The sequence below is a fragment of the Centruroides sculpturatus genome, unplaced genomic scaffold, assembly GCF_000671375.1.
Source record: "Centruroides sculpturatus isolate CEXI.00-Female unplaced genomic scaffold, Cexi_2.0 scaffold1467, whole genome shotgun sequence".
NCBI lineage: Eukaryota > Metazoa > Arthropoda > Arachnida > Scorpiones > Buthidae > Centruroides > Centruroides sculpturatus.
In genome coordinates, this window is record NW_019385654.1 from 27,712 (window position 1) to 46,610 (window position 18,899).

At 31.8% G+C, this 18,899-nt stretch overlaps 1 protein-coding gene across 2 annotated transcripts in view; it reads right to left on the bottom strand.

The window, feature by feature from the left end:
* LOC111640899 overlaps nt 1-18,899 on the bottom strand; it is a 26,038-nt gene continuing 7,139 nt past the window's right edge. Inside the window, exons 1-4 of one of the 2 annotated variants that reach the window (XM_023386990.1) lie at nt 3,210-3,603; nt 1,236-1,382; nt 1,131-1,162; nt 1-1,044 (exon numbers count right to left, since the gene is read on the bottom strand). In XM_023386990.1, the coding sequence (XP_023242758.1) occupies nt 928-1,044; nt 1,131-1,162; nt 1,236-1,380 (294 nt within the window). In that variant the 5' untranslated portion in view covers nt 1,381-1,382; nt 3,210-3,603 and the 3' untranslated portion in view covers nt 1-927. Of the gene's footprint in view, nt 1,045-1,130; nt 1,163-1,235; nt 1,383-3,209; nt 3,604-18,899 lie in introns of those variants that run through there. The other variant, XM_023386989.1, reaches the window with a different exon arrangement.

Below are 18,899 nucleotides of genomic sequence, written 5' to 3' on the forward strand. Positions count from 1 at the left end.
AAAATTGGAGACAAATATGACATAAATTTCTCAAATTAGTCTGTAGATATTACACCATGTACAGAGATAAAAGTAATTAACAGATAGCAAATTTTCATTACACTTCCTTAATAATCAGCAACATCATTAGCTTATACAATAGAGTCATTATATCCTAACTGGTTTCTGAAAAACTATCATTAAGCAAACTGTCCTATTTTTCATAAGCTCAGTGTTATAAATGAATCTTACATCCTTGGAAATACAGTTTTAACTGTACAGGGTCTTTCAAAAAACAATACTGCCTTTTTAAATTATGTTAGTTATTATCCAAGAAGCTTGTAACATACATTAAAATATTGGAAAACTGTCCAAGTTTCACATTTGTCCATTATAATTTCTCAATACGTGCATCTCATGTCAAACAGCACATCTGATCAATATTCAAATTCTTTATGCTTTTTACAGCATATCTGTTGTTACTCCTTCCACAGCAGCCACAATTCTACAGCTCCGATAGATTACTCGTGTTGCACAACAATGAGCGATTCTGACTTTGCAAACTGCAGAATGTAAATGGTGACTCCACAAGTCACCATTTTCATTTATGGTGCTTCCTAAAGGTAATAGATGACAAGGCATTTGAATGCAGATGGCAAATGAAACTTGAACAGTTAATCTATCAATGTATGTTGCATACTTCTCAAATAATAATTAACATAATTACAGTGATTTAAAATGGTAGCATCCATTTTGAAAGACCTTGTAAAATTGTATATAAAGGTAGCCACCAACATAATATAACATTTTGTATAATCATAATAGAAAATTTATATCATTTGTAAAGTGTGGGCTTGCAGCATTTATTCCAGAAGTTGTATACATATCACAAACTTTACAAATATTTAAAAAGTATAAAATTGATTAAATGATGTACAAAAAATAATATTAAAATGAAAATTTTTCATTCATTAATTTCCTTTCTGCTCTCTGAATTTCTTTCACAAGTTCAGAATATTCATCTAATAGTTTCAAAAACTCCTTCTTCCTTATATGAGCTGTTTTCTATATAAAAATATTAAATAATTAAATTTTGAATTCATTTATATATTATTATTTAGAAGTTTTCATTGTATGTATACAGTACATACCATAACTGTATTCACAAAATCGGATTTTTCATCTACAAATGATAATTTTCAAATCATTTTTCTGAATTATATGGTTTAAAAAGACATTTGATGATGACAACTTACAAACACATTCTTCCACTTCCATTCTTTCTTCTTCATTATTCTCTTCATCTACATATTCAATGATGATGTTGACTTTTATAGGGGATTGCTGCGCTTCTATGTTAATTTCATTTATGTCGACAATTTCTGGTTTATGCCAAGACATCGCTAGAAAAATATAAATATATTTATTTAGTAATTACATTTTCAAATGTTATGAAATAAATCTAAAAATTTAAGTTCTGTATCATCAAAATTTGAATAAAATTGTTTTTTCACTCTACTTTAATATTAAAATTTAAGTAATGATTCTGAAAAAGCACTTAAGAGAATCTTTTTTTCATGTTCAGAAAAAACGGCATCTAGCAAATCTAGACTAAATCACTCCTGAAAAATTCCTGAGGATAGATTCCAGACTCAAACATAAGTCCTTCGGTGGGCAAATATCTTGGCCTCTTCAGCTTGTGAAATTATAATAAATGTTGTCTGTGAAGATCTTGAATTGTGACTATTTAATGAAACTAAGATGATTTAGATAATGTATCATGCAACAGACTGGTGTCAACCTACTACTAGTCGGCAGAAAGTTTCGATTAAAGTAAACACGATGTTAAATAATTGTTTTCTGAATACATATTATATTGGCAATTATTGTTATGTAATGGCCTGACACTCAAATAAAATAATACAGAAATATGTTACCAGTTCCTGATACATCCTGTCTCAAAGTGCTCAGACATTAATTTACATAATGAGTGATATGTATCTCTTTAGGTACTGGAATTTTCTTCAGCACTTATTCCATTAAATTTTGGATCTTATTCAGTCCCCTTTGAAATAACATTTGGATCATTTTTAGAGATGTTATATCATCAATTTCCTCTTAATTAATTGGAGAAGCAGTGAATCTACTATCCTTTATTGTTTGATGGGCATGCAATTGAGCCTAATTTTTGACTGGTGTAGACTTGAATGCAACAGTCTTAAATGATGAATGAGCTATCTTTCAATCTTATTTTCATCAAATTCTATGCTCATTTCTTCAAACTTATCATCCATGAGATAGTCAAGATGGTTAAATTTGTAAGGATCTGGCATTCCAGATTCTTCTAAATTTTTGTGAGTAGTCTTACTTAGATATAGGTGGCCTATTCCTTATTGAATGACCTCTGTAGAAAGCCCATCATGGGGTTATCCAGTCCTACTGTTGGGTATCATTACATGGGTCTGTTTACAAGGTTATCAAATATTTGGACAGATTTTTCATTCCATTTAAAATGTTTTTTTAACTTAAGTGATTAAAAAGAATAATTAAATTATTTTTTTCTCTATTTAATCAGTTAGCTGTCTAGACAATGTTTAAAAATAACAAATCTTTATAAATTTGAGAGATTTTAAGCATTTTCTTGTGAATAAGTATCTAGATGAACTGGCTACTTATTAAGTAGCCAGTTCATCTGATGTTCCTCTTGAGCATCAGTTGAACTCCTCTACAATGTTCAAAAAGATTTTTAAATGAAAAGTTCCCTTTAAAACATGCTCTTATGCACATTTCATGCAAATTTTAACTGGTACAAGGCTTTATATATCAGTTTATCTCTTAGACTAGCATTGTTATTTGCTTAAAAACAGTGTGTATGTTCAAGAAACAAAATTTTGAATCTTCAACACTTGTTCACTAATCAAAAAATCAGGCCACTCTTGTAAAAAAAAACCTGTAAAGGTCAAGTACAAAAATGATTGCATTATACATGTGGTTATATAGATATAAACGTAAATTGGTAGCAAAATTGCACTCTAATAAGTTTAAAATTCGTGTATAACGCGCAGGAAATGTGCACGTTTATAATTAGTCAAAAGTAATTACATAAATATATAATGCTTTAAGAAAGTTAGAGATAAGTTATACTGAAATTTCGGCTCTTAAATAATAATAATAATATGAAATTATTCATGAATAAATATGTAAATATTCATGAGATATTCATAACTTACCTTTTTAGAGTAGACTATAAACCGACTCGGGCGAAAGTTACTGTGTAACAAGCTGTGTGTGACCCGATTTTCGTTTCTTTATTCTCTGACCTCTGCGCAAGGTCGTAAAAGTAGGTCTGAAACCTATTTCCAAAATAATTTATTATTCTGGCCCAAATTATTATGAAGTTCAAGTTAAAACTCAATTATAGTAAGCAATAATTGGTCTATTTTTTTGAGTATTTTTGAATTTTAAAGGTTTGGTTTAATGGTCTACGTCAATGCAAGACGTAGGTAATCTGCCTAATGGGAGATCATCTATGGGAAATTGTCCATATTTAGGTGTTAGACACGTAAAAACCCGGAAAAACTTCACATGGCCAGCACGTTTAGTGAGGTGCGAACCCACGTCCATTGGATTCAATGGTGTTGTCCATTCGGCCACTGGTGAGCAAGGTTTGATTTCTATATAGGTGTAAAGGTTTGATTTCTATATAGGAAAATTAAAGAAAATGGCTTAAATATTCATTACACTACAAAAATTACGTATTGAATGAATAATTGAGATGATGCAATGCAAAATATGTTAAGCTGCTGTCACACTATGTGATGTTTTGCATTATTTACAAAGACTATACGCAATTTGATATGGTTACACATTCTTGTATTAACATACATTATGGAAATAATGCAGTATTCAAACATATTGTGTGTGTAGTGTCCTGCAAATTGATTAAATCAAGCTTTAAATCACACACTCGTGATGGGTGGTTACATGTAAATTGATGCAATGAGTTACTAAGTAGTGACGGACGAAAATAGTTTTTATTTCAGATAAATCATTAGAAATTAGTGGGTTCATTATACAGATGAATTTTTTGGTAGCCATTTTTAAAATTTTGGATGCAATAGAATGTTTGCTCTTCTATCCTTTTAAAATCAGTGTTCGAGTGTGTAAAACCACCGAACAGTGGTAGTTGGTTGCAGGTTCGCACCTGACCAAAGATCACATGGAATTCTCGAGGTTTTTCTGCGTGTCTAACACCTAAATAAGGGCTAATTTTTCATAGAAAATCTTCCTGGGAGGCACCCCTCGACAAATTGTCCATGTACGTTCCGTTTCCTCATCCCTTCAATCTTACAATCCTTCTAAAATTAAAGGGCACGGGTAGATAAAATTAATACAAATTGGATTTGTACTTCTCAAAATCTATAAATTAATCAAAATTATGACACTTCATATATACATAACTTTCAAATCTATCAATTGCTTCATCTTTTAAGCCATTCTTTATAATGACAGAAAATAATCAAAATTAATAAATTTATTTAAAATTCGAAAAGTCTGTGGTGAAAATAACATGAACTATGATCGGACATTTTTTTTTATAACATTCCTCATCCGCTCTGCTCTGATTGTATCTTCAACGATCGATGTCTTTCTTTGACCTTGACATATTCGCATATTTTTCAACGAGAGAAAGTTTATCAAGATTTTGTTGTCAACAACACCAATAGAAAAAAAATGATGTCGAATAACAAAATAGAACCATCGTAATCTGAAATTTCGAAAGAAAATACGAAAATTACTATAATTTCTCGTGTTTGCAATATTGAACTTTCACATAGGTTGAGGGGTCGATGTTCTTCGTTTATGTTTTTTTTTCTCTGTTGTTTATTTCTCTATAAAGCTATACTAAGACAATGAAGTTGTTAGAAACAAAATTTGCTTCTTGAACTATAAATTTACTCATTTTAATATTCGTTTGAAAGCATTACATAGGTGCCACGGTTAAGATCAAACTGTAATCTTCATTGTGGCACCCATATAACATTTTCGATTAAATACGGTATTTAATGCGTAAAAATGCTATTTTTGGAGGAATATTTATGCTAATTTGCATATAATTTTTTGATATTTTACACATTTCCTATGGGTAAATTGTAGAATAGAATAAGCACAAGAGGAGAATGTATCCTTGAGATTGGTATAATACATTTTTCTTTACTTTCCACCCTGTGGATGATACTTTGATATTTTTCTCGTTAAGGAAGAGAAGCCAAAAAAATTTTTTTTAAATAAAAAGTGATATTTCAAAAATTTTTATAGAGAAAAAGTGGAGCGGAAAATTGAAATATTAAATTATTACTTTTTATTGTAAGCAATATATTTTTATATTTAAAACTTGAAGCACAGTTATTTAACAATTCTTTCGAAGAGCATTTAATTTATTAAAATATGTTAAAGTTATTTTAACTTGAACAGGATAAAACAATTCGTCATTCAGAATATCGATATCTCGATATTCTGGATGATGAATTGATCTAGAACAAGGGTGGGCAACCTTTTTTATAACATGGGCCAGAATAAATTTTACGTTTTTTCCGTGGGCCATAGTAGTTAATTGACACCTTGTGACCTGTAAATTTTTAGTCTGCAAATATGAAATAAATAAATAAATAAAAAGAAATTAATTACTACAGTCGACCCCCCTATAACACTGTTGATTATTCCGTTTTATATGAATTCCATGTTGTATGAGTCACTTAGATTTTACAAATGCGTGTGCCGGGCTGTGAACGGCTCACCTATTTGTAAAATCTAAGTGACTTTAAACACAATAAAAACAGCACTATGTAGTTGGATACGACAGACATTNTAAACGACCTCTTTTAAATTACAGAATTATCCTCGATGCATTGCACGAATGTAAATTCAAGTTAAATTCAATTAAAATAAGCAATAATTGTATAATTTTTGAATTTCAAAGGGTGTTTTTCATTTTCTTTTTATGGTTCTAAAGAATTTTAAAGGTTTGGTTTGATAGGATAAGCCAACACAACACGGAGTAGTCTGCCTTCTTACAGGATTTTTTCGATTACTGGCCGCTCCTCCATCTTGTTTATAGTTTTATGGGAGGTCTGTTCCCTATATTTCAGGTCCCAATCTTCATCATCCAACTGCCTGGCCGAATTCAAAATCTGCTTGATAAAAAAGAAGAAAAAACCCTTTTCAGTGCCCACAGGGTGGAAATCGCTAAAAAAAAACTAGCAACGAGTTGCTTAACTTTCCCAGCAACACTTAAAATTTCGTGGCACCATTTGTTACGATATTTTATTAAAAACACTTATAACTTAATAACTATATTAAAAAATTCTAGTCCATTAAAAAAATAATAGCAAAACGAATTAACCAATATAGAAAGAGAAAAATAATTTATATTTTTTCAAGATTAACAAGTTCTTCAGGGCATTACCCCATGAAAGACAATTGGATATAACCAACAGTGAATAGGAGAAACGATATAAAGTTTAAAGTACTTTAATAGGTTTAAATTTCGATAGTAGACGTGATGTATTAATTTCCTTTGCTTTCGTTGCATAGCTATAGAAGTGATTGCAGCTTTCGACGACTTAACCACTAACAATAAGCTTAAAAAATCAAGAAAAATGTCTTCTAGACACCTTTATCGATCTTCTTAAAGTGTTCGACTGGAATTTTATTCATTTATCTTTTTCAAAGTTCACTTTATTATTTGTTTATCCTGTTCATTTCCGCATTTTTTTAAATAAAAAAAAACTTCAGTGATTTACCAATATAATAATTCGTCTGAACATGCATCAATTCAGTGTTTATATTTAAACACCGTATAAAAAAAATTGTCAGCTTAAAAATATAGAAAAATGCCGAAATTAAAATTGATTTTACAATTAATATTTCTATTAAACGGGTTCACCAGTGGCCAAGTCCCTCACCAACAAGATGGTCGTGTGATTTTCATGTATCAAATATTTAAATATGGGCCAACTATGCACAGAAAGAAATTTTGAATAATTATAATTAAGGGTTGTACATATATTATACCACCATTAATCCTGGAGGAGGGAAACTATAAACTAATGGCAGGAGGAGAGGGGTGGTTACTTGAAGACGGTATCATCACTACCCCACAGTTTAATTTTTGTATATGTCATATTTTCAATAATTTAATAAAGAACTACAAAATCTTGAACCTGGCATCAAAAGAAACACAAGGAAAGTGCCATACTTTGAAAGAAAGTACCATGACAGTCTGCTTGAAGCATGCAGAAGATTCTCTGCACAAAACTGATTCTATCGAATCTTTTATAGAGCCAGAATAACACAAATGGAAGAATTGGAATATCTTTTTGGGTCCTCTTAATATTGAGTTTTTGTCACAAGATGACAATGCGAGCATGCAATAGGAATAACAACTTCCTTAATGATGCATATTGCCCATTTACTCAGTCAGCACTTAAGAACTTGCAGATACTATTAATTATTAAATTAATACAATAAACTATTACAGAGTAGGGAAGATTGGGGTTGGTTGTTATTTGCATAAACAAGTGAAAAAGTTACAAAACACTATTAAAAATTATAGAAGAGCGCAGCAATGTCCATCCCTTTCCTGCATACCTTACTTATTATGGGATCTTTCAACTGATTTATTTTTAAAAAATATCAATATTTTTACTTCCCGGCTATTAAAGATAACAAAGGAAAAGTGTTGCAAACTGTCAAATTTTGACTTTTTGTATTTTTTGACGTCCCATGATCCAAAAAACATATTTTTTAAAAAAATATGTTTTTTGGATCATGGGACGTCAAAAAATACAAAAAGTCAAAATTTGACAGTTTGCAACACTTTTCCTTTGTTATCTTTAATAGCCGGGAAGTAAAAATATTGATATTTTTTAAAAATAAATCAGTTGAAAGATCCCATAATAAGTAAGGTATGCAGGAAAGGGATGGACATTGCTGCGCTCTTCTATAATTTTTAATAGTGTTTTGTAACTTTTTCACTTGTTTATGCAAATAACAACCAACCCCAATCTTCCCTACTCTGTAATAGTTTATTGTATTAATTTAATAATTAATAGTATCTGCAAGTTCTTAAGTGCTGACTGAGTAAATGGGCAATATGCATCATTAAGGAAGTTGTTATTCCTATTGCATGCTCGCATTGTCATCTTGTGACAAAAACTCAATATTAAGAGGACCCAAAAAGATATTCCAATTCTTCCATTTGTGTTATTCTGGCTCTATAAAAGATTCGATAGAATCAGTTTTGTGCAGAGAATCTTCTGCATGCTTCAAGCAGACTGTCATGGTACTTTCTTTCAAAGTATGGCACTTTCCTTGTGTTTCTTTTGATGCCAGGTTCAAGATTTTGTAGTTCTTTATTAAATTATTGAAAATATGACATATACAAAAATTAAACTGTGGGGTAGTGATGATACCGTCTTCAAGTAACCACCCCTCTCCTCCTGCCATTAGTTTATAGTTTCCCTCCTCCAGGATTAATGGTGGTATAATATATGTACAACCCTTAATTATAATTATTCAAAATTTCTTTCTGTGCATAGTTGGCCCATATTTAAATATTTGATACATGAAAATCACACGACCATCTTGTTGGTGAGGGACTTGGCCACTGGTGAACCCGTTTAATAGAAATATTAATTGTAAAATCAATTTTAATTTCGGCATTTTTCTATATTTTTAAGCTGACAATTTTTTTTATACGGTGTTTAAATATAAACACTGAATTGATGCATGTTCAGACGAATTATTATATTGGTAAATCACTGAAGTTTTTTTTTATTTAAAAAAATGCGGAAATGAACAGGATAAACAAATAATAAAGTGAACTTTGAAAAAGATAAATGAATAAAATTCCAGTCGAACACTTTAAGAAGATCGATAAAGGTGTCTAGAAGACATTTTTCTTGATTTTTTAAGCTTATTGTTAGTGGTTAAGTCGTCGAAAGCTGCAATCACTTCTATAGCTATGCAACGAAAGCAAAGGAAATTAATACATCACGTCTACTATCGAAATTTAAACCTATTAAAGTACTTTAAACTTTATATCGTTTCTCCTATTCACTGTTGGTTATATCCAATTGTCTTTCATGGGGTAATGCCCTGAAGAACTTGTTAATCTTGAAAAAATATAAATTATTTTTCTCTTTCTATATTGGTTAATTCGTTTTGCTATTATTTTTTTAATGGACTAGAATTTTTTAATATAGTTATTAAGTTATAAGTGTTTTTAATAAAATATCGTAACAAATGGTGCCACGAAATTTTAAGTGTTGCTGGGAAAGTTAAGCAACTCGTTGCTAGTTTTTTTTTAGCGATTTCCACCCTGTGGGCACTGAAAAGGGTTTTTTCTTCTTTTTTATCAAGCAGATTTTGAATTCGGCCAGGCAGTTGGATGATGAAGATTGGGACCTGAAATATAGGGAACAGACCTCCCATAAAACTATAAACAAGATGGAGGAGCGGCCAGTAATCGAAAAAATCCTGTAAGAAGGCAGACTACTCCGTGTTGTGTTGGCTTATCCTATCAAACCAAACCTTTAAAATTCTTTAGAACCATAAAAAGAAAATGAAAAACACCCTTTGAAATTCAAAAATTATACAATTATTGCTTATTTTAATTGAATTTAACTTGAATTTACATTCGTGCAATGCATCGAGGATAATTCTGTAATTTAAAAGAGGTCGTTTAACCTTGAGATTAAAACACGTGTCTGCAACCTGCCCTTAAACTATTGGGTGTGGTTTTGTTATTGAAGTATGTTTGATGTTTACTGCAAAAAATACCTTCTTTTGGTCATGGTTTCTTTCATTTTGAATAGGCACATATTTTATATTTTCTGTATTAATTGCTTAACAAATTTAGTAATCAGTTATTTCATGTAGTAATAGTTGTAGTAACGAATACACTCAAAGTAAACCTTTGAGTGTATTCGTTACTACCTTTGAGTGTATTCGTTTAATGAGCCACCTTAAATATTTCAAAATTATATATTATTCAAATATATATATTGTTATATATGACTATTCTTCTATTAGAATACAACTGTACCAATTTTTCTTTAAGAAGAATTGTTATAGATCGTTAACACTAAGGTTTATAAGATTAATAGTTTATTCTATAAACTGAGAGTGAATTATCGTACAGATAAATCACTATGCTCTACAAATTGAAGAAGTTCATGTTTCAATAAAATAAATTTATCAGATAAAATGATGATACTTAATTCTTTATAGAATAATGGAATAAATACAGCATCCAGTCGTATATATTAAAGCTATTGATTAAAGCTATTTATAAACAGACATTCTGCCATTTTTTTTTATTGTTTCTGATTTCTTAGTTTAACATTTCAAAATCATAACACTAGGAAACTTTCGACAATTTGTATTAACGTTGCAAGATTTTATTTAAAACATAAATAGTTTATAAAGGATAAAGAATAGCTGGAGAAAACCCATACATTTTGAAATATTTAGGGATATGTCTGGGAAATATTGGGCATATAAGGATGGATTTTCTTTTATAACATCTTAAAATGCAATTGAAAATACATTATCAATAATTAGTACTTAATTATAAGTTTTAAATGTTTTGAAATGTCCTGAAAAATTAAAATGAGGAAAACGTAAACAAAAATTTGGCCAGGGAAGTGTGACAATGTGGTGGAGGCAGTCCTGTGACATCCTTGCTATGTGTGGTCGATTGTCCTGTTGGTAAATGGCTCTTGGGAGCCCTGCCACGAGAGGCAACGCATGTGGCTGCAAGATATCACCAACATACCGCTGGGCTATCAAGGTTACTTGGATATTATTCAAATATATATATATATATTGGTATATATGACTATTCTTCTATCAGAATGTAACTGTACCAATTTTTCTTCAAGAAGAATTGTTATAGATCGTTAACACTAAGATTTATAAGATTAATTAATAGTTTATTCTAGTTATATCTGCTAGAGGCTGTCTTATTTGATGGCACCCCAGACCACCTCACCAGTTGTGGGGCAGTGTGCGGTTCCAAAGTGTAGGCAGGATTAAGGCTTTCACCAGGAACACCGTCAACTGGGCTACCGATAACCGAGCGTCGGACATCTGGACGACAAAATAAGAGACGAACAATAGAAAAAATACAATTTCTTTATTTCGTCCAGTTATCGTGTACCAGCATTCACCACGAGACCTCCACACACACGAACACTGCTGCCATCAGTACGCAAACTGAATCTGGATTCGTCGCTGTAGACCCAGTTCCATTCCGTTGCGATCCAATCTCGTCGGGAGCGACACCACTCTAAGGGTGCGACTATGCAGACGCGAATTTAGAGCGAGCGAGAGGTTGCGAGCGATTTAGTTTTCGCAAAGGAAAACCATGCACAAACGAGAAGCGAGAAATAACGCTAGCGGGAGCGAATTTCTGGTTCTCGCACATATCTGACAGGTTTTGATATTTATCGCGTCTCGCCTCTTCTCGCCACATATTCTCGCTCGCTCGGAAAATTCGCTCGCTCGCGTCTGCATAGTCGCACCCTAAAGCCTGGTACCCACGTGCGGCAACGGACGACGGAACGGTAAAATGACGTCACTTTTGCCGTCGCCTTCGATGGTCGACGTCGCGGCAAAAGTTGAAAATTTTCAACTTTTGCCACGATGGAAAGCGGCACGGTAAAAATTACACCAATAGGAAGACCGTTTAGCAATGTCGTCATAAAGATCACGTGGGACGATAGCATTTGAACTATGGCGGTCGGCAAGCCAAAAAGCTTTATTTGTACACTAATACGCTAATATATTTCATTTATACTCTATATTACTATCCGATTTAAATATTAATGTCAAATAGACTTACTTACCGCGTAAAGTATTGGGAATGGAGTAAGCGTAATTCGGCGACGAAAGTATTCGATATTCCTAACTATCGAAGATTTAGAATGTTTTTCCTATCCAAATTATTCGTTTTTGAGGTTTTTTTTTTATTTGCGATAAGATCAAAGGCAAACTTAAAAAGTTTAATTGATATAACAAAGCAATCCCGGTAGACGCCATTTTCGACTACTGGCACGTGGCCTACCTACTATAGTAGCTTGTTTATATTTATGGCTATCAGATGGCACGTTTCAATTGTAGAGTAATTTCCTCATGTGAGTACCAGGCTTAACGGAGGCAACGGTGGTTGGTGTCAATGGCAGCACACGCATGGCTGCTGCAATACCAAATGTTCCTCACCCGAACGCCTCGAAATGGTACGGACAGACAGAGGGATCCGTAATGTTGGCGCCACCTGTATTCGGATGGCATCTGGCTTCTCTCAACCCGATGATACTTCCCCTCTCAAACTCGGTTAGTCGTTCATATGGCCTTAGATTGAGACGTAAAGGCATCTCTAGTGATACAGTTCTCTCTGCAACAGACAAGATGCCTTTGAGTGCTTTTTTATAAGCCAAAGGGTCAGTTTAACGCCTTCTGCTGGCATTACGCAATGAACCATCACGCTATATCTCTAATTGTTTCCATATCTGCTTCAGACGTATCTGCGTGCCAAGTTTTGCAACAATACGACAACTCCTTGGTGCGCTAATCTTTATGGCAATGAGTGTATTTCACAAAATAAAGAATTCCGATTTGTCAAAACGATCGATGCGAATCTGTTTGTTCTTAAATAAAATTTTCTTGTAGTTTTTACAGATTACTTCTTTCTTGATATTTCATCATTCCATTTATTTCCTCGCGTTATCATACAACAAAATCAACAAATTCACAGTCATAGCCCCGAAATTATTTAATTTGTAAGCCAGTAGTTCTCAACTTTTTTGTTGATGTACCCCATTAGCCCATTGGTTGTTTCTCAAGTACCCCTTATACTATTGTATGTAAATTTCATAATTACTGCGTTAGATATATACAGCCCTTATAACCCTTATAACTGAGTGCTACAAAAAACACTCTAACTAACTATAACTAAAAGTGAATTACTTATTTTACGTAATTAATAATAAATTTAATCAGGTATATACATTTATTTATTATTATTTGATAACTATATTATATAAAATCACAGAATACATGCATAAATTACATTTCCTAAAAATAAATAATTATAATTAACGATAAAGAAAATTTAAATTATTCTACAATAATTTCTAACAAAATTTAATGGGATATTTGTTGCGATAAATCTTCAGCAANTAAAACAATTCGTCATTCAGAATATCGATATCTCGATATTCTGGATGATGAATTGATCTAGAATATGATGCAATTAATCAAGAAAATTCTTAACAGCTTTAATTTTTAAAGCGATTTTCACGAATTTCAATAGTAAAATATTAAAAATGATATGTTTCAGACATTCGGGATGAGATATTATTGATATATAATTAAATTAGAGATGATAACATGGTGGCCGCATGGTTTTGGGAGACCCAGGATCGAATCCAAACGGTCAAAATTCTCAGGAATTTTTTACAGGTGCTCTATCCTGGAAATTCCGAGCCGCATCCTTCTTCAGTAGCCTCCAGTGTGAATTCGGCTAAGCCCTCTGGAATGAAAACAAAGTATTGATAGATTTTTTTAAACTCTCCTTCCTGTGGGCATTAAGAAGACCTTTATAGCAAGCCAATTATGGATTCGGCCAGGCCCAAAATGGGGCGGTCGGATGGCGAGGAAGGGAACCACCGCTCTAAGGAACCCAGGATCGAAAAATCCGAGGACTTTTTCGATCCCGAGTTCCTCAGAGCGGTGGACTTATTACCTTATCCGCTCGGCCTCTAAACAGAATGGGTATGGAAGAAAAGCATTATTTGTGCCCTTAGGATGGAAAGAATGAAAAACAAAATAAACAAAGCATTTGGATTGTGGAAAAGATTTTACACAAGAATGAAGAATAATGAATTTTATTTTGAATTCAAGTTGGTACGTATATTATTTCATATTTATTAATTTTATGAGAATAAGTGGCCACTATTTATAAATTATTCAAAAATATAGAGAAGGCCAAAAGTCAGTTAACCATTGTTAAAATTAAATTATAGTTTTATTTAAATACTCCATGACTTACAAACTCTATAAAGATCGTTTGATTAAAAAAATACGACCCTGATACTCAGAAATTACTGAATTGTTGCCAAAAAAGCGGTTGCTATACTTTTGAGCCACCCTGTATAAAGTGGATGAGTATTAAATTGGATAAATACATACAGAAAGACTTTATGTATATGTCTCCTTATGGGACAGCAATATTTCCATAAGGAAGCAATAAAACCTTGTATTATGTAAGTTAAAACCTTGTTATTTTGTAGTTAAAGTATCGATTTGTATGAAAAAGAATAAATTGAAATGGTGGATTGGGAAACACAACAATTGGACGATCTGCCAAGGTGGTGCCTCCCGAATGGACTTTTTATGGAAAATTGGCCCCTATTTAGGTGTTAATTAATTAATATGCCTCAAAACCAAACTTATTATAACGACCACAAATGACTTTAAGGTGACTGTTTTATTCTTAGTCATTTGTGGTCGTTATGAGGCATATTAATAGCTAATAGAAAAATTAACGTAGTTATCCAAAGAAGAAGCAATTTATATTATAAACCACCATAGTTCAGGCCATAGGATGACCGAGTGGTTAAGGCAGTATTGATTTTCAACCAGGTTACTGCTATATAGTGATGAGCAGTACCATAACCCACGATGAGCTTGATAGGAAAGCCTTCTTAGAGCCCATAGGATGAAAAGAATACAATATAATAATATAATATACAATATATAAGTCTAGTATAGTTCATTTCACTTAGGAATGTCTTCAAAGTTTCAGAAGTAGATGAAATTTGAGTTGCAAGATTCGAGGAAGAATTATTTGTGGCACTATTTATTATGAGATTAAAAGAATTATATTATTAATTATTTTAAAAAAGCAGATTATTTTGGAGATAGAGCTGAGATTTTTATAAACATTTTAAATGTCAATAACGAATACAACTTTTATTAAGTCTGAATATGATATGACCCTCTAACCTCCTTTTATCTTTCCCCTGCAAATTGTAATAGCATCAATGTCTCACATAAAAAGGTATTCCTGCCAAATTTCAAAATTTTTGGTTGAAGTGGTTCCTAGATATAAAGTAAAATACAGGTCAACGCACGTATATACGTATACAGTACTTTGTTATTTTTTAAAAAAATATTTTGACTTTTTGTATTTTTTGACGTCCCATGATCCAAAAAACATATTTTTTAAAAAAATATGTTTTTTGGATCATGGGACGTCAAAAAATACAAAAAGTCAAAATTTGACAGTTTGCAACACTTTTCCTTTGTTATCTTTAATAGCCGGGAAGTAAAAATATTGATATTTTTTAAAAATAAATCAGTTGAAAGATCCCATAATAAGTAAGGTATGCAGGAAAGGGATGGACATTGCTGCGCTCTTCTATAATTTTTAATAGTGTTTTGTAACTTTTTCACTTGTTTATGCAAATAACAACCAACCCCAATCTTCCCTACTCTGTAATAGTTTATTGTATTAATTTAATAATTAATAGTATCTGCAAGTTCTTAAGTGCTGACTGAGTAAATGGGCAATATGCATCATTAAGGAAGTTGTTATTCCTATTGCATGCTCGCATTGTCATCTTGTGACAAAAACTCAATATTAAGAGGACCCAAAAAGATATTCCAATTCTTCCATTTGTGTTATTCTGGCTCTATAAAAGATTCGATAGAATCAGTTTTGTGCAGAGAATCTTCTGCATGCTTCAAGCAGACTGTCATGGTACTTTCTTTCAAAGTATGGCACTTTCCTTGTGTTTCTTTTGATGCCAGGTTCAAGATTTTGTAGTTCTTTATTAAATTATTGAAAATATGACATATACAAAAATTAAACTGTGGGGTAGTGATGATACCGTCTTCAAGTAACCACCCCTCTCCTCCTGCCATTAGTTTATAGTTTCCCTCCTCCAGGATTAATGGTGGTATAATATATGTACAACCCTTAATTATAATTATTCAAAATTTCTTTCTGTGCATAGTTGGCCCATATTTAAATATTTGATACATGAAAATCACACGACCATCTTGTTGGTGAGGGACTTGGCCACTGGTGAACCCGTTTAATAGAAATATTAATTGTAAAATCAATTTTAATTTCGGCATTTTTCTATATTTTTAAGCTGACAATTTTTTTTATACGGTGTTTAAATATAAACACTGAATTGATGCATGTTCAGACGAATTATTATATTGGTAAATCACTGAAGTTTTTTTTTATTTAAAAAAATGCGGAAATGAACAGGATAAACAAATAATAAAGTGAACTTTGAAAAAGATAAATGAATAAAATTCCAGTCGAACACTTTAAGAAGATCGATAAAGGTGTCTAGAAGACATTTTTCTTGATTTTTTAAGCTTATTGTTAGTGGTTAAGTCGTCGAAAGCTGCAATCACTTCTATAGCTATGCAACGAAAGCAAAGGAAATTAATACATCACGTCTACTATCGAAATTTAAACCTATTAAAGTACTTTAAACTTTATATCGTTTCTCCTATTCACTGTTGGTTATATCCAATTGTCTTTCATGGGGTAATGCCCTGAAGAACTTGTTAATCTTGAAAAAATATAAATTATTTTTCTCTTTCTATATTGGTTAATTCGTTTTGCTATTATTTTTTTAATGGACTAGAATTTTTTAATATAGTTATTAAGTTATAAGTGTTTTTAATAAAATATCGTAACAAATGGTGCCACGAAATTTTAAGTGTTGCTGGGAAAGTTAAGCAACTCGTTGCTAGTTTTTTTTTAGCGATTTCCACCCTGTGGGCACTGAAAAGGGTTTTTTCTTCTTTTTTATCAAGCAGATTTTGAATTCGGCCAGGCAGTTGGATGATGAAGATTGGGACCTGAAATATAGGGAACAGACCTCCCATAAAACTATAAACAAGATGGAGGAGCGGCCAGTAATCGAAAAAATCCTGTAAGAAGGCAGACTACTCCGTGTTGTGTTGGCTTATCCTATCAAACCAAACCTTTAAAATTCTTTAGAACCATAAAAAGAAAATGAAAAACACCCTTTGAAATTCAAAAATTATACAATTATTGCTTATTTTAATTGAATTTAACTTGAATTTACATTCGTGCAATGCATCGAGGATAATTCTGTAATTTAAAAGAGGTCGTTTAACCTTGAGATTAAAACACGTGTCTGCAACCTGCCCTTAAACTATTGGGTGTGGTTTTGTTATTGAAGTATGTTTGATGTTTACTGCAAAAAATACCTTCTTTTGGTCATGGTTTCTTTCATTTTGAATAGGCACATATTTTATATTTTCTGTATTAATTGCTTAACAAATTTAGTAATCAGTTATTTCATGTAGTAATAGTTGTAGTAACGAATACACTCAAAGTAAACCTTTGAGTGTATTCGTTACTACCTTTGAGTGTATTCGTTTAATGAGCCACCTTAAATATTTCAAAATTATATATTATTCAAATATATATATTGTTATATATGACTATTCTTCTATTAGAATACAACTGTACCAATTTTTCTTTAAGAAGAATTGTTATAGATCGTTAACACTAAGGTTTATAAGATTAATAGTTTATTCTATAAACTGAGAGTGAATTATCGTACAGATAAATCACTATGCTCTACAAATTGAAGAAGTTCATGTTTCAATAAAATAAATTTATCAGATAAAATGATGATACTTAATTCTTTATAGAATAATGGAATAAATACAGCATCCAGTCGTATATATTAAAGCTATTGATTAAAGCTATTTATAAACAGACATTCTGCCATTTTTTTTTATTGTTTCTGATTTCTTAGTTTAACATTTCAAAATCATAACACTAGGAAACTTTCGACAATTTGTATTAACGTTGCAAGATTTTATTTAAAACATAAATAGTTTATAAAGGATAAAGAATAGCTGGAGAAAACCCATACATTTTGAAATATTTAGGGATATGTCTGGGAAATATTGGGCATATAAGGATGGATTTTCTTTTATAACATCTTAAAATGCAATTGAAAATACATTATCAATAATTAGTACTTAATTATAAGTTTTAAATGTTTTGAAATGTCCTGAAAAATTAAAATGAGGAAAACGTAAACAAAAATTTGGCCAGGGAAGTGTGACAATGTGGTGGAGGCAGTCCTGTGACATCCTTGCTATGTGTGGTCGATTGTCCTGTTGGTAAATGGCTCTTGGGAGCCCTGCCACGAGAGGCAACGCATGTGGCTGCAAGATATCACCAACATACCGCTGGGCTATCAAGGTTACTTGGATATTATTCAAATATATATATATATATATTTTTTCTTCTTTAAAATTCTTCGAGTTAGTTTGTTGAGGGTTTTTTTAATAATTTGTTCGGTAGGTGGGACGAGAGAAAAAAAGAAAAGGAGAGAGAAAATACACAGTTTCACGCAAAAATTCGCGAAAAATGGAACAAGGTCACCTGACCCGAGGATGATAGCCTCTGGGGTCACGTGACGCGCTGAGGACGTGGCAATTTACGTCAAAATATACGAACAGAAAAACCGTTACCAAAAATATAAAATTTGAAGGCGGGAAAATATGGCCGACTGCCAGATTATTGTCATGGTAACAGGATGATTTTTAAAGGATGTAGTTACAAAAATGTTTTCTACACTCCGATACGTTGATTAAGCAGTTTAAACTTTTACGTCTATCGTAATTTGTCATCTTTTCGAGTAGATTATTGTGTAAATTTGTCTTATAAATTACTCGGAATAATTTTAAAATTAAAAAAAAAAAAAAAAAACTAATAAAACCTCAGTTCAGCTTAATTTCACCAAAAACACAATACAGTAGAACCTCCATTATCCGGATTT